The 17,025-nt window shown below is 43.4% G+C and overlaps 1 protein-coding gene across 1 annotated transcript in view; it reads right to left on the minus strand.

The window, feature by feature from the left end:
* Nucleotides 1-8,648, minus strand: part of GPC3 (glypican 3) — a 383,088-nt gene extending 374,440 nt beyond the window's left edge. The window contains exon 1 of the mRNA XM_004587718.3: nt 8,285-8,648. Within this exon, the coding sequence (XP_004587775.2) occupies nt 8,285-8,459 (175 nt within the window). The 5' untranslated portion in view covers nt 8,460-8,648. The remainder of the gene's footprint in view (nt 1-8,284) is intronic.
* Nucleotides 8,649-17,025: the final 8,377 nt, after the last annotated feature.

Raw genomic sequence — 17,025 nt, forward strand, 5'->3', positions numbered from 1 at the left:
ATATAACTTACCCAAACAGTACTTTGTGGTAGAGCTGCAATTTAAAACCTCTCTCTACTTGCCAGCTTCTCTCCAACCATCAGGTCTGAAAGAGGAGCAACCACACCCCAGGGCCACAGAGACCAGATAAATACACAACCATGGCTAGTGAGTAGGCACAAGTGTAGAGCAATCACCTCTGGAACCAAATACAATGCAGGCATCCCTCTGTATTAGCTCTGGTCACATGACAATTTCCATATTCAAATGCTTTTCCTTCGTTTCTATCTGTTATGTGCCATTTAACTTTCTAATTTATACCAGAATGCCTCCCAATCTTCCCTCGTCAGTAATGTTCCAGATAACATTCTGATGTACACCACAGTGAGGGCTTTTCAATCACCTGCCTATATCTGCCACTCAAACTCCTGCTCTCTTCACCATGCTTCCCACCGCTTCAATCATTCAAACCGAAATTTGACAAAGAAAAATTGGAAAATCCTAGGATGTGATGGTAGTAGAACTGCTAACATGAATGTGCAGAGTTGGAGGAACAGACAGCAGAACTATAACTAAGGATGAGAGTTCGCAACTAGAATTATGATTTTTCTTTTCAAATGAGCATCATAGTTTTCTTTTCACCCTCTTTCCTACTTGGACTTCAATTTAAAAAAAAAAAAAATCTGACGAATCATCCCTAGCCAACTAAGTGAACATTTGGTCTAATGAATACAGAAATTAAGAGAATTCTGATGAACTCCTTTATCCTACCCAAACTAAATAGCCATAGCTATCTCCTTTTCTTATTTTTAGACTTCTTTTTTTGAGAGAGACAAAGAGAGGGAATTCTCCCCTATACAAGTTTACTCTAAATGCTAACAACAGGTGGGGCTGGCCAGGGCAGGGGAAAAGTCAGGAGCTGCAAATACAATGCAGCTCCCACAAGTAGGCGACAGGAACCCAATTACTTGAATCATCATTGCTGCTTCCTAGGGTCTACATTAGCAGAACGCTAGAATCAGGAGCCACAGCTGAGAGTTGAACCCAGGTACTCAGGCATGGAATGTGGTATATTAGCAGTTTAGGCTACATGTCAGTCCCAGATTAGGTCATTTTAAACGTATATTTTTACAGTTTGAAGTCATAGGTAAGAAATACAAAACAGTGGAAAGACCTTACAAATATTCAGTTATTTCTGTAACTGACACCAAACTGCATTACATTTACAAACCCAAATACCACATATCTGTAAAGTGAAGATAAATACATGGAATTTGTACAGATTTTTAAAATCTTACCTTTAAATTACATAAAATTCTCTCGTAAATGGACACAAAAGACTTACCTTCTGCAGAATCTGGCTAGCCTAATTCTTTCAAGAATCTGTACGCAACCAAATAAATTACAACAATATCCTTTATCACTTACCTAGACAATAAATGAAGTTTTGACCTGCAAAGTGGTTACTTTTATTAGAAATTTTAGTAAAAACAGATCAACAATGAAACGTTGGGTTTACAGAAATCTTACATTTATAATACATTTATAACTGCTTTCATTCACTTAGTCTATAAACATGTAGTTTCTATTATCTGTAATATGGATACAAAAATGAGTATGATACAGGTTTTTAATTCAAGCATATCACAGGCTAACAATAGATATTATTATGAGCAAGTTCCTTAAACTTGCCATAACCAATTTTTCAGTAACAATCTTAATTTCAAAAAACACTCAAAAGGTTCAATTAAAAAATTTAAATTCTGCCTTCTCAATTAGTAAGAAATACATGATTCATTGTGAAAACTTTGAAACATCTAGAATATTTTCAAAATCATCACTTCTGAAAAATGTACCTCTTGCAACTCTCAAGCAATGCACAGAATACAATGGGAAGAGTTTTCTAATGGCTTTGACTTTCCTGGCCCTTCTTTCTGCTACCTTCACTTGTATTCGATCTCCTTTCCTATCAATTATTTATCAATTAAGTACCCTTGAAATAACTCAGTAGATTTACTAATCTAGCATATAAATACAATTTCTACTACTCAAAGTAATTAGCTGTTCAGAACACTAGCGATGCATTTCTGCTCCTAATGCGGACTCCCTTTTTATTCATGAGGAAAAAAACACAAGTCTCAAACAAGGCTGTTTCCAACTACACACAAAGACAGGTAAAAGTAAAAATGCCTTTCTTCGCAGTAAATCTGGATTCATTTTTGTTTAAAAAAAATGGCAAGCAGTATTTCAAATCACCAGTGCTCGGATAACTGATCTTTAACGGGCCTAATTTGAAGTACGGCACTAAATCTTTTTTATAATTTGTATATTCAACAAGACATTTGAGACTTTAATGATGGCATGAATACCAACTCCTCCATCACATACACAAATTTCAAAATGCAATTTTCTCTAATACACTCACCTCACCTTGCTTTCTGAATTACCTTCTCCTCTCCCTACCACGATTATATCAGAAGGCAAATTTCCATTCCGCTATGCTGTCTCTAAAGCCAGTCTGGGTCCTGTAACTTGGGGCCTATTTTCTGGTGCTCATTTCTTAATGGAATGCTGGAGATCCTGTTTCAAGCAATTTGCTAAATACAGGCAGATGAATAAGGAATTTCTCTCCCCACTCTACACCCTACATTACCAAAACCATCAAACGTATTTACAAGTTTGTTTTTGGGCCAGGTAGACATGGGCTTCTCACATGGTCTTTTGAATGAAGTCTGTACATGAATTCTGACCCACGTTACAGAAATCTGTGTAGCACTTCAGCTGGTCCATTCATGTTATGTAACAATTCTCAAATATGATAACATCAGCACTAGTGAGGAAGGTCTAGCTATTAAATCAAACATGACTAGAGATGTCTTATAATTTATGTGTTGCAACAATAGTTGATTTTTAATGATACTAAGTCAATCATAACCATGCTAATTTCTTTTGGCCCTCAGCTGCCTTTGGGTAAGAGTTGCCAGTTAACTGATGTTAAGCCCATGTTCATTTCTGGCCAAAATGTATACAACCTAGAAAAGGTTTCACAGACACCACAATAATGTACAATTTGGAGTTAGCCTTTTAAACTAAGGCAACACAGGGCTTAAGAAAGCATCTGAATGGGAGGTGTTTGGTATAGTGGTAAACCACAGATTAGGATGCCCAGATCCTATAGCTGAATACCTGGGACCCAGTACTGGCTCTGCTTCTGATTCCCCCTTCTTGTTAATGCGAACTGAACACTGGGAGGCAGCAACTGATGATTCAAGTAGTTGGGTCCCTGCCACTACTGTGAAAGACGTGGATTGAGTTATGGGTTCCTGCATTCAATTTGGCCCAGCCCCAGCTGCTGTAGGCATTTGGGGAATGAACCCAAGGATAAGGGAGATTTCTTTTTTATGTCTTTGTGTTTCTCTGCTTTTCAAATAAACAAGTAATTTTTAAGAGAAGTTATGTGAGTTCAGAGTACATAGTGACCTAGACATTCCATTTTCATCATTAATTTATGAAATGCTGTATAGTGGTCTTAATAGTGTGCTGAACACTGCTCACATACAGAGTGTTCCCATTAGGAATCTTATAATCTAAAACATACAAATAACCATATGCAGAAAAAAAGCTAGAGATCACAGTAAAAGGAAGCATTCACAAAAATGTACAAATTCAGCATGCCAGAAGTTTTCAGTTGAGCAACATGATCCCCAGTGAAATTCTTTCCAAATGATGTATCGTGTGCACAAGTTATAAGTGATTATCTTCAATTTTCTTAGAAATGAGTAATAAGATACCTCTTAAGACCCATGCTTTTGTACGTGCATCAAACACTACAGTTGGCGTGATCACTGATAGCTGCCATTTAAGGAAAAAACATTTTCTGTCTTGTCTCATAACAGAAATCCAGGACTCTTTTCTCCCAGGTTGCTAATAAGTAACCTTTTTTTCTAGGCTAGAGTGAACAGCAAACATTGCAACTCTAAAGATGGAAGGAGCAGAACGCGCAAAAAACATTGCATCAAAATATTGGATAGAACCTACCTACTAGTCCATAAGAAAAACACATTGCAAAACTGACACCATCTGTGTCACTGTAATCCATTCAAGTCTTCTGTCTGTATTTCCTAATGTTTGCAAAATGAAATTTGCTCCAAGAATTAGCAAAACTCCCTATAAGATGGCAGCCCTATCTCCTACCTATCTCTAAAGCTCTTTTCCTTTGCCCAGGCTGGCTACTGTGACCACTTCAACCAATCTGCTGGAGACATTTTCTAACGCTTTTCACCCTATTTAATCCTACAAATTTCCTGGGCAGTGTGTTTGCTTCCTCATTAGACTGAGCTTCACAAAAGGGACTGGGTCTCACTCTACTCCCCAACCCCAGCATCTAAGATAGAGCCTGCCAAGGAGCAAAGAGTCTCAAGATTCCTTTCAGACCAAGGTGCCCCACCAATCAGCAGCCAGCTCCCCCTCCATACTGAAGGTCGCTTTTCAGTACCAGTATCAGGGTTAGCATAAACATATTCAAATTACATTGGAAAAAATTCTCTAAAATGTTTCATTGACACACAATAACACAACTTCTTCAAAGTTTTTAACAACTCACCTGCTAACCCAAACATCTAGTGTGTTCTCAGAGGAGAGAAAACTCTCCCTCACCTCACTTTTTATGCTCTTTCAAAGCACTGGGACCACTAAATTCTTGAAACTATTGGGGAACCACAGCTGGCAAGCCAGTTCCGGTTGCTCCATCTTTGTTTTGAGAATGGTGGGTTTTTTTAAATTATTATTTTATTTTTATGTTGTTTCATCTATTTCAAGAAACTTCAAGCACAGTTTGGCACTTTAAGGTTGCCTTTTACCCTTAGGGGCATTTGGCCTTGTGGATTGGTTCTAGCACTTTCCAAGGCCCTCCAAGAGTCCCGCTCCACCCCCTCAGTCTTTTGGGAGTTGCAACACTGGTATGGTTTGTTTGATTTTCTCATTCTCATCCGTCCTCTACAACCGCCCCCCCCAAAAGCGGTGTATGGCATTCATAAAGTGAATTACACTTGATTTTTGTTTAGAGGATTTTTTTTCAGACTTCTGTAACATTCCCTTGAGACAATTGAAAACATCATTGTCTGATTACTAGCTCACTTCCCTTGCTTAAAATTGTATCCATTCTTGATTGCGCCTGTGGGTAGGTTAGGCAAAACAAAATAAACATCTAGACTTATGAGCTCATTGCCTTTTTTTCCCTGAATTTTTCTAAATTAAATAAGGGCAAAAGAGCGGCACTGAAAGTCAGTTATATGGATTTTTCTGCCAAATGCTAACTCTGTGCGCCTGGTTTCCATCTGTGGTGCTTTCCAAGTTACAAATCCCTGGGGGTGGGTGGGGGGAAGAGCAGGGTATGAAGAGTTAGTTCTATGGATTTGGGGGACATGCTTAGAATTACTATCCTGTGCCTTTGAACACCCGAAAAGAAATGGGACTATGAAGTTACAAGGCTTTAGCTCAGCTTTGTGGAAGTCTAGTGTAGTCCTTCAGTACTAGTGACTTATTTTTTAGGCTGGCTGAATTCAAATGCCATTTCCACTCATCCATATTAACATAAGAAATGTACCTCATCCACTCCAGCCCAATTCTGCTAACATCCAAACTTAGCAGTCAATCCCAAAATGCTCCCTCTAAGTGAAACAGGACATTAGGGAGGATTTTGCCTTACTGGGAAGGATTCTTGTTTTATCTGGGGAAAAGAAAGCTTTAACGTAGTTAATGTAGTGCCGCAGGCAAACTGCACAAGACTTAAAACATAAATTGGGGGGAAAAAAGTCAAGCAGTCATCATGATGACTCAGAACGATCAAATAATTTGCAACTTTCAATTTTCAACCACTGAATGACAGCAGCAAATTACACATTTATTCATTTTGAAATTATGCACTTGCCATTGTATTTAGTTGACCATTATCACATCTTCACTAAAATACCGATGAGTTCTTTCCACACTCGACCATCAGGGATTTTCACCATATTTTCCTTATCAACAGTGATGATTCAACCAAAATGCAACACACATGGTTTCCCGCCATAATGGAGTACTGGCAAAAAACACCGCCCCCAGAAAAATCCAAGATATATGGGAATCGCCATGTTTGGAGTTGGGCCTTGCTCCAGTGAGACTCAGGACAGTGCCTGCCTTGTGGAAGGGGCTCCATACTACTTATATGTGTTAAATAAAACTGGAGCGGGCAATGTTGGGCTTTACATGGTGAAAACCCCTGAGAAGTAACTTTTCCTAAAACTAAAAGTAACTTTTCCTAAAAAGTTCTGAATCAGTAGAGGGCAATCAGAAAAGCTCCTTTACAAGTTCCTGTTGTCTGTTAGCGTGGCCATCCCCAGGCGTGAAGGGCGGGAGAGAGAGAGGAAGCCCAGGCCAGATTTCAAGACACACAGTGTGTGGGCCCCATACTTTTATACAGATGCTGCGAAGAGGCAGGCAGCCAGAGAGCTGCATTGAGGGGGAAGGGAGAGCGAGCACACGAATGAAGGAACGCGCACGCACGTGTGTGTGTGTGTGTGTGTGTGTGTGTGTGTGTGTGTAGAACAGGGTTGTTACGTGAGTATCTACGCGCTTTTTTCGTTTTTAAGTGCCACCTTTACTCCCTGATGGGAAATCAGGAAAATGTGGCCCCGACCCCGGATGCATTCATCTCCTGGGGTCCTCTGTCGGTGAGGACCAATTTTTAGATTATCAAGAAAAGCATGTTCTCTGACCTTAGCAATCTAATTACCGTGGCACTTGCAGGGGAGAGAAAGATTCGCCTGTTGTTTAAAGCTTTGTGGAACCAATTCTGTAGGTTGCCCCTGACCGCTCCTGCACACGCCAACGTGGTACGTTTTTAACACTTAACAGCAGAAGAGGTAGTTCTATCCCTCCCTTAGAATGGTATCCTGCAAAGCAATATTTAACATATGCGCAAATGCATTTCAGGCACCAAAAAGGGTGACCAATTACCTTTGCAACTAAACAGCAGGCTCGCCCGGCGCTCTTTTCATCAACCTAAAGAAAAGGCTGAGGGCGCGCTGGCTGCCTAGGTAACCTCCTACCAATGAACGCCGGCTGGCAGCGCCCACGGGGCGCGCATCCCCATGCACAACTTGGTCCAACCATCAGGCCCGCCTCCCAGACTTGTTGAGAGCCACTAGCCAAGTTTTGGCTAACACCGCTCCTTGGTTCTTCACAAGCACGGGACGCGCACCTCGCTTGCTGCCGAGAGTCAGATGAGACCTGGGAGACAACGAACCTCTTAAGGTTTCCGAACACCGTCAGCTGTGTCTTCTGAGTGCACCTCTGAGAAATTAACCTGTTTGAAGCCGGCTCTCCTGGCCCGGAGGGCCAAGTGTAGCGAGTTTTCCTAATTGGATTTTAAAGCAGGCGTTAGGAGCCCAAACGCTGCACAATCACAGCAGGCCATTAATATTCATCTGTTGACAACAGCAGCCCTCAGTTAAAGTTACAATATGCCCTTATGGCACTATCGGATTGTGCAGAACAAAAGGCAGGCGGCCAAAAAACTTTCTTCCTTCTAAACCCATCGCCCCATTCAGGGTGCAGCCTGTAAAGCGGGCAGATTGAAGGCGTGGGATGGGGGGTAGAGTTCAATCATCTTTAGAGCCCTACTCCGTGGGCCAGAAGGACCAATTTAGAGGCATTTTATCAACCGAAACCAGGGACTTCGTATTACAAGAAAATGCTCGATGCTCCTGGTTTGGGGACCCTTCCTACTCCAAAGTTTCTCTCCGCGTGTCTTCCCGCGCCACTGTAGATTAGATTTGCCTGCCCTCAACTTCGCCTGCACTTGGGTCCGTGAGCCCCGGGAACCCAAGCTAGAGAATGAGAGACGAGGGGCACCATCGGAAAAGGACGGTTAGAGCCGAGATCCGGCTGAGGCTGAAATTATGACATGGGCCAGCGAGCGAATTTCCGAGGCACCAGTTCTGTGCTGAGATGCCGGTTCGCTGTGGCCCGGGGAAATAGCTCCCACCTTGCTACCCTTCCCCCGCCCCCCGCCGCCAAAATGGGCGCCCACAAACAGGCGATCCCCACAGCTCCTGCCATTCTTACCTTCCGACAGCAGCGCGAGCCAGGGAAGGGCAGCCACCGTGCACATTTCCCCTCCCGCCGTAGACCCAGCTGGTTCCAGGCTCGGTAATCACTCCCAGCTACCCAGCCGCAGGGCGCACGACCGTGGTTCCGCGGGGCTAACGCGCCCCGGAGCTCCCGGCTGGGTGCGGAGCATGCACCAGGAACCCCTACTCACCTGGCACGGGGGTTTCGGGAACCCACTTCAGTCCGGGCTGCAGTCTCTGGAAAAAGGAGCGGACCTGGTGACAGGTGGCGTCCGGTGGCGGTGGCGGGGGCTGCGCCTGTCCCAGAGAGTCCAAGCTGAGCAGCATCACCACCACTAAGCACGCGGTGCGTAGGGTCCCGGCCATCCTGCTTCACCGGGAGCTAGGAGAGCGCTGCGAGAGTGGGCAGCAGGAGCAGGAGCAGTCGGAGGACTGGATTAGCCTGCAAGTCGCTCAGTGGAGCAGGAGACGGAGCGGCTAACCAGCCTCTGCAAAAGTTTCCTCGCAGCTACCTGGGCGCCAGGCGAGGGCGGGAATCGCTTTGCTGCGCGGGGCGGGGCAAACCGTGGTGGGGCGGGGCGAGGAGAAACGGGGCGGGGCGAGCGGAGCGGCGCGCGGCTGGCCCGGCGGCGGGGGGGCGGGGGAGGTTAGGGTGCGGGCTATGAGGCTGCGGGGCCGTGGCTCGCTGCCACTAGGGGGCCGCGACGCGGGGACCTGGCGGGGCGGGGCGGCCTGAGAGCACGGTAAAATGCGCGTGCGGTGGCTGCCTAACCCAGCTGCCAGCTCGCTGGCGCTCTACACGGGGCGCTCTGGCATAACTGCTGCAGAGGGGCTGCGGACTCGAGCGCGCTGATTGGCTTCCCAGCAGCCGCCCCTTCTGACTGGCTCAGGGAGAAGTTCCCCAGCCTCACTCCTTCTTCCCGCTGCTCATTGGCCTACAGCCGGGAGGGCTTTTCCCTTTCGGATTTTTTTTTTTTTTTTTTTCAGCCTCTCCATCCTTGCTTGGACTGGGTGGCGGTCTCTGGCTAAAGTACGCCGCCGCTTCGTCTGGGGCCTTTCCCGATCCGACCCAGCTTGTCTCTCAACACCAGAGGCACACACGGAGCTCCTTTTGCAGGCAGAATCCAACCTCTTCATCCTGCCTTCGCAGGGGCTGTTCCGCGAATCGTTTTCCCAACTCTGGCCTGGTTTCTCAAAGCCAATACACAAACAGTCACGTTCAGAGGCAGCTGGGCCCCCTCGGGAGTTCACACACATCCTGCCTCCTCCTTTGAATACTGTACTGAACGCCCGGTGGCTTGCTGAGTTTGTTTCAGTAAAACCAAAATCTGAGAAAACATTTGATCCCAAGATGTTCAAAGCAACTATCTCCAGTCCTAGGTGACCGTTAATGAAAGCAGCCTGAACTGGTTAAGAGTGCAATCAGCTGAGGCTGCACACCAGCCTCGGACACAGCTGAAGCTATCTGGTTTGAGAGGCAAAGTTAAAAGCTACCAGAAAAAAAAAATCTCCTGGTCACAACTCCCCAGCTTTCCTCCTGAAATGTCCCAATTAGAAACTCAGATGTTTGGGCATCAAATACCTCTCAGGAAGAATTCATGCAGTCCCTACTTACTGCTTCTTTTTATGACTATGCACACGCACAGTTGGCAAAGTGACTCACACACAGTAGGAATTCAACAAGTGCTTGCGTGATGAAGTGATTTTAACGCCTTAGCATGAATTAGTTTATCATCTGATTACAAGGGTTTTTTTTAGGACCTAGGTGAAATCGGAGTTTGGGACTCAGTAACAGAATAAAGGAGAGTTCCCCCCACCAGGAATTGTACCGGGGGTGCTAGACCAGGGGCAAGGCGCCTAGCCGCCTAGCCGGCTACTTGGGAGATGAGACAAGGAGAGGGAAGGTCAAGAAAGAGGTGATTCATTCATTCATCCGTTAACAAATATTTGAATTTTCCTGTGCCAGACACTGTGTGATATAGACAATGGAAATGGACAATTTAACCTGCAGTGCCTCACCTCAAAGAGCTGCTAGCCTACTGGGGGAAGATGGCTAAACAAAAGGCAAATGTAGTGCTGAGACACAGCTGCAAGGAAGGAGACAAGGAGACGGTGGATCAGAGCGAGCAGGCCAAGGAAAAGAGACGCCCTCCACTCGGACTTGAAAGATCAGTAGGAGTGGAGGTGAGAAAAGAAGATGGGGGGGGGGGGAAGGGTGCCCATGCAAGGAAGCAGTGTGAACAAAGACACAGGGAGCCCAGAGCCTAGCACGCCCCCTCCCACCCCCACTCCCGGCTGGAGGGGGGGGTGAGTAATGATTTCAGTCTGGGGAGTTCCAAAGAAGTGAGGCCCAAGAGGTAAGCAGGGGCCAGAGTCGGGAAGGTATGCAGAAGAGCCTGAGGAACCACTTAAGGACATTTTAAGCCGAGGGGTGGTGAGTTCATATTTGTCTTATTAAATTATCTCTCAGGCAGCGATTGTGGTGAAGGCTTTGGAGCAGGAACAGGATCAGAAGCAAAGAGACCAGTTAAGAGGCTGTGAAAATAATTCACACACAAGAAATGATAAAAGCCCTCCTGCCCGAGGAGATTTAGAAAAGAGAGAGAAAAAAGCCTACCAGAGATATTTAGGAGATAAAATGAAAAGGGCAGGGTGACCTCGTGCAAGGGGGGAGGGGACTGGGAGAGTAGTCAAGGATGGAGGGCTCATTCACTCTTTTTTTCAACAAACATTTGAGTGCCGCCTATGTATCTGGCATTCTTCTCCTACTTCATAATTTTGCCTGGGGATAGGCCTGCGCCTGGATTGAACATTTGACAAATGACATATCCACTTTAAAAGAAACACCAATTAAGAGTCATAATTTGGCTGGTGAGTTTGATATGTTCCACCTGTGGAGCCCTGTGACCAAAGGGCAGGTTGGAAGGCAAGCATTGATTGAATTTCATGACCTCGCCGAGGAAGACATGACCTCCCATAAATTCATGATCTTCCAGAGCTCATGCGACTAACTACAAAGGCAACAGTTGTTTTCAACTACTGGGTATTGAGTACCTGGAAAAGGAGGACTGTGACTTATTTTTAATATGATTTTATGTCAAATATAGTTGGAATGAGCAAACATGGTGCTTCCCAACGTGGAGCGTGTGGCTCCCTGGATTTAGTGAAGTACACCAGTGTCCGTTTTGGTTCTTATTTTCATGAAGATTTATTTGAATCAGGGTTAGGGCTCCTTATATAAACTCAAACATACAGCCCATGATTTCAGCAGGGCCAAACTGAGTACCTAGTGCAGTGATCATTTATTTCAACAAAAATGTGACCTGGTTTAAAGAAAAAAGGAAGATGAGCACATAGCAAAATGTGTGTAGTAGTATGTTAATAGCTAGAATTTGAGCCCAGTCACAACAAAGTGGCTCGGAAGATTTGTAAAGTATTTCGTTGGTCTGAGAGTTCCTGTTTCCTCCACTAGCAGTTACTTTTAGCCACCCTAAGGTAGGGGTTAATAAAATGGGCTAGGCTTAAGGAATGCTTCTATTTCTATAAGAGCCTCTCAAAGACACTGGAAGATCCCAGCACCTAACCAATGATTCTGACGAGGGAACTTCAGGCATTGAAGCAGGCATCGCAAAGAAGGTTTTGCTTGGGAAAGCTTGCTGGAATGCCATGGGCAGCTGCCTGCTCTGCCTACCCAATGACGTGGAACTTTTAACGATGAACATCCAGTTTGTTAACGAAAGTATCAAGTCTGCTCTGTTGTATACTCTGTACTGCCCAGATGGATGACTGGGAATTAAGACTGTTTTCTTTTACTCTTTTACATAAACAACCATCTTATCTTTCAAAGCTCCCTTCCTCCTGTTAGAAGTCAGGCCAGTGACTCAGCCATACTCTTCATCTAGAAGAGACAGAGAGAAACAGTCTAGAAACACAAGAGGGTGTGTTAATGGAACCAATGCTCACTTTCCATGGTTCCTGGTACCGGAACTTGAAGCTCAGTGAGAAGCATTTAGTGAACACCACCGAGCCCCACTTTCCTCTTTGGACCCCAGAGGAAGGCTACCTAGCATGGCGCAGGCCCACAAGAACTTTTCTTCACCTTTTGCTCCTAGTCCCCAGTTTGAAAGAATTCGAGATTTCCCAGCTGTAGCCAGCAGCTATTATCTTGTTATAGCTGGAAGGAGAGTCTGATTCCATGGCTCCAAAAGCAGCATAAATCAAGTTTTCTGGGAGAGGGTTAAGAAAGGGTGTTCAACAGCTGCCGCCACGGGAGGAGGTCCTACACAGCCATGCACATGGCCACACACGCACTCATTGTTTGTCTTGGGCCCAGTTCCTTTTGCCATCCACCCCCCCCAGGTGATGTTCCCCTCTTCCCGTCCCCCTCAGGTACACAGTCTCTTCTGCTCTTAACCCCACTCTCAAAATGTGCTTTCAGAGAAGAAAACTTTAAAACGCATCTGCTCACAGTGTGTCTGGTTGATAGGATATAATGGGGCTGCCCACCCAAGGGTATGAGTATTTTAACAGGGATCAAAGCCTTAAAGGAAAGGAACAGAGCTCTAAAAACTGTGGAATTCCAGGCATCTGCCAGTGGGAAGGGAGTGTTTAAACTGAGGGGCAATGAGGCCTTTTTTGGTGCACCTGAAATCACATCATGCAGACAGTTGCTTATATGTTAGACTGTTGCTGTTCCCAGTCACCACCTCCCTAGCCACACCTCTGCACTCGATGGCACACAGCCACTTTGTCTCCCCTCCTCCTGCAGTGTATGACTCCTTTGTAGCATGGAGGGAGGGGAGGCGCCAGGCACACTGATCCCAATTCTCCCAAATGTATAAGCTATGATCAGAGAATGAATTATGGTCTTTTGGGAAAGAGTGTTCATTCATTCATCCCAGCCAGCAGGCCAGTGCCATGTAAATGGTAACTTTGTAAGTTGAAAGACTTAAAGCCATTTTGAAAATCGCATAATAATCCCAGGCAGAATTTGGCTCCGTGTGTATGGAAAATTAATAGACCCGGCTGAGATGCTGCATTACCAGTTGTGGATGGATAGCCTCGCCTCAGAACAGGGACCATGCCTTGCCCTCACTAAATCCACAAAATATACTGCAGTGCTTGTAAGGCAGAGTCCAAGGCTTGGGGGAAAAAAAACTGTTGAAGATTTTTATTTGTAGCATCATGTTGATTACTAGAAATGAAATTTGTTCTTTTCAGTCTTTCTTTGTATAAGGGATATTGATCTAGAGTCCGAATATATTTCTTATATGCCCTAGACCATCAATTTTTTTTCTGATTGGGCGCATATATATATATAATGTGTGCCTCTTGTATAAGATATTTGGTTTTCTATAAATATGTAAGAGAGGTAAGGGAACAGTTGGTGTGGTGGTACATGAGATTAAACCACTACTTAGAACACCCACAGCCCATGTCAGAGTGCCTGGTTTGAGTCCTGACACTCCATACTTCTGGTTCAGCTTCATGCTAATACTCCTGGGAGGCAACAGATGATAACCCAAGTACTTGAGTTACTGCCAAAGCTGTGGGAAACTCAGATGGAGTTCTTAACCCCTGGTTTTAGCCTGGCATAGCCCTGCCTGTTGGGGGGCATTTGGGTGAGTAAACCAGTGGATGAGGTATCTCATTCTCTCCATCACTCTGCCTTTCAAATTAAAAAAAAAAAATGGAAGGGACTTGCAATTTGCTGATTGAGAATACAATATCTATAAACCCAAGTGCTGGTGAGGATAGGGAGATGGACTTATGTAGCACAGGGTGATTCACATATATTTTGTTTTGCTTCAAATTATTGTAGACAAAAAGCAGTAGTTCAAAATAATCTCTCTCTCTCCAGTATTTTCCAGTATTTATAACAGATTTCACAAAGCCCCCCCGCCCCGGGATTGTAATGCTTTGGAGACAACTAACATTTAAAAGTTGACCTCATTTTCATTCCCATCATTGTCATTTACAATTCCCAGAAATATATGGGAGGAAATCAGTAGCCACCACTGCAGGTAGCAACTCATACTGTTGAGGATCTCTCCTACTCCATTTTTCCAAGCCCCTTCCACAGTCCTAAGTAAGTCTTGGGGAATTTCAAAGGTAGCCTCATGTGGGCCAATCTCACTGGAGTTAGGTATGCCTTCAATGTGGTTTTTATTTGTGTTTTCCTAATATCTAGGGAGCTTGAGCATTTTTTTTCATGTCTATTGAATGCCATTTGAATTTTTTCTTTTGAAAAATGCCTGCTCATTCCCTTTGCACATTTCTTCACAGGGTTGTTTTGCTGTCCTTGAGTTTCTGAAGCTCTTTGTAAATCCTGTATATTAGTCCCTTATCTGTTATGCGGTGTGCAAAGATTTTCTCCCATTCTGCTGGTTGCTTCTTCACTTTGGTCATTTTCTTTGCTGTACAGAAGCTTCTTAGTTTAATGTAGTCCCATTTATTTATTTTGGCTTTGGCTGCCTGTGCTCTTGGTGACTTTTCCAAGAAGTCTTTACTCATGTCTATATCTTCTAGAATGCTGGCTATGTTTTCCTATTACAATTTGAGGGATTTGGGGATTTAGAGATGGGTTTAGGTCTTTGAATCATTAGAACTGATTTTGATATAAGGTAAAAGATGGGAATCTTGCTTCTCACTTCTGCAGGCTGACATCCAGTTGTCCCATAAGTATTTGTTGAAGAGACTAAACTTTTTCCCTGGGTTATTTTTAGTTCTCTTATGAAAGTTAGTTGGCTTACATGTATGGGCTTACTTCTGGGGTTTCTGTTCTGTTCCATTGATCTTCTCTGTTTCTGTACCAGTACCAGACTATTTTGATGACCATTGTCCTGTAGTATGTCTTGAGGTCTGTAATTGTGATTCTTCCAGCTTGATTTTTATTCTTCAGGATAGCTTTGGGATCCATGGTCTTGTGTATTCCTAGATGAACTTTTGTATCATCTTTTCTATTTGTGAGAATATTGTTGGGATTTTGATTGGGATTGCATTGAATCTGTCTATGACTTTCAACGATACAGACATTCTGATGATGTTGATTCCGCTGATCCAGGAAAATGGTAATTTTCTCCATTTTTTAATGTGTTTTTCTATTTCATTTTTGATGTTTTATAGTTTTCATTGTACAGGTCTTCCACATATTAGGTTAGGTTTATTTGAAGGTATTTAAGATTCTTCTCCACTAGCTTAAGGGGGACTGTACTTACAAGTTATTTCCCAGCAATGGAGTTATATGTGTATACTAGGGCGATAATTTATTTTCAGTGATTTTTTTACTCTGCTATCATGCCAAACTCTCTTATGAGTTCCAGTAGTCTCTTGATTGAGTCTTTTGGTTCTTCTATGTAGAGAATCATGTCATCTGCAAACAGGAATAATTTTAATTCCACATTTCTGATCTGAATTCCTTTATTTTTCTTGCTCATAGCTCTAGTGAAGACTTCCAATATTTGAATAGCATTGGTGAAAGTGGACATCCTTATTTATTTCCAGATCTTAGTGGAAAAACTGCCAGTCTTTCCCTGTTCAGTATGATGCTGGCATTGAGGTTTTGTATATTGTATTATTTGTGTTGTAGAATGTTCCTTCTATAGATATCTTGCTTAGGATTTTTAGCATGAAGTGGTATTAGATTTTATGAAATGCATTCTCTGCATCTATTGAGATGATTATATGGTTTTTATTCTTCACTTTATTAATGTACCACATTTTGTTGATATATCACATTTATTGATTTGTATGTGTTAAACCATCTCTGCATACCAGGGCTGGAATTGATGTCAGGAAAAAGGTACCCTCGTCAATCATTACTGGAGTGTAAGCTAGTGTAGTCATTATGGAAGTCAGTATGGGGAATGTTAAAACAACTGAATATTGTCTACTGTATGGCCCCACTATCATAATCCCAGGAATATATCCAAAGGAAGTGAAATTTGTATTTGGAGAAGTAACCCCGCAACCCTACATTTATAGCAGCACAATCTACAATAGCAAAGACATGGAAACAACCCAGATGCCCATCTAGAAAGGAATGGATAAAGAAACTGTGGTACATATACCTTATGGAATACTACTAAGCCACTAAAAAGAATGAAATTCTGCGATTTGAAACAAAATGGTCCCACCTAGAGACCATTATACTCAGTGAAATAAGCCAATTACAAAAGGACAAATATGTTCTCTCTGATAAAAGCAACCTTCAAACAACATATAGGATCAACAACTATATAGGAAAAAATGTATATGCATGTATTCTCATAGATGGACTTTATAAGGGAGACTAGCATTCTGGGAAGAAAAGATGAATTGCAGTGTGCATCTCTACTCCTGAGTAATATACCTTGACAATAGGACACTAAACTTTCTACCATTGTCTATCCCTACAATGCTGTGATACACTTAAATGACAGAATGCTGGACTTGTCACTGTTATTGAAGGACTATACCATTGTACTAATACAGGGGAAAAGAGTGGAGGGGGAGAATGGTGAAGGAGAAAGGGGAAGGTAAGGGGGAATCGCTATACCTATACGACCATACAATGGAAAACGATAACAACAACAAAAAAGTAGCCTCAAGACCATCCCTAGCACCACCATCAACTCTCAATACTATGAAATATTTTAAGACTTATTGTATAGCAAAAGTATGTCTACCTGTTTGTTTCCATGATAAACTGAGAGCTTTATGTGAGCAATAGCTCTTATTTTTCTCCATATTTCTTCCAGCACAGTGGTGATTAAAGTGCAATTCATGGATCTCATCCATATACTGGTTGCTACCAGCATGTGATGAATTTAAGCACAAAAATTAGAGCAGGGCTTTACAGACTTAGAGCACTTCGATATTGCTGCCATTTGTAAGAACGACATACTTTAATAAAATAAGTGCTTAAAAGGGGGCTTACATTTTGTATTTCTTT

The sequence above is a fragment of the Ochotona princeps genome, chromosome X (genome assembly GCF_030435755.1).
Source record: "Ochotona princeps isolate mOchPri1 chromosome X, mOchPri1.hap1, whole genome shotgun sequence".
Classification (NCBI taxonomy): domain Eukaryota; kingdom Metazoa; phylum Chordata; class Mammalia; order Lagomorpha; family Ochotonidae; genus Ochotona; species Ochotona princeps.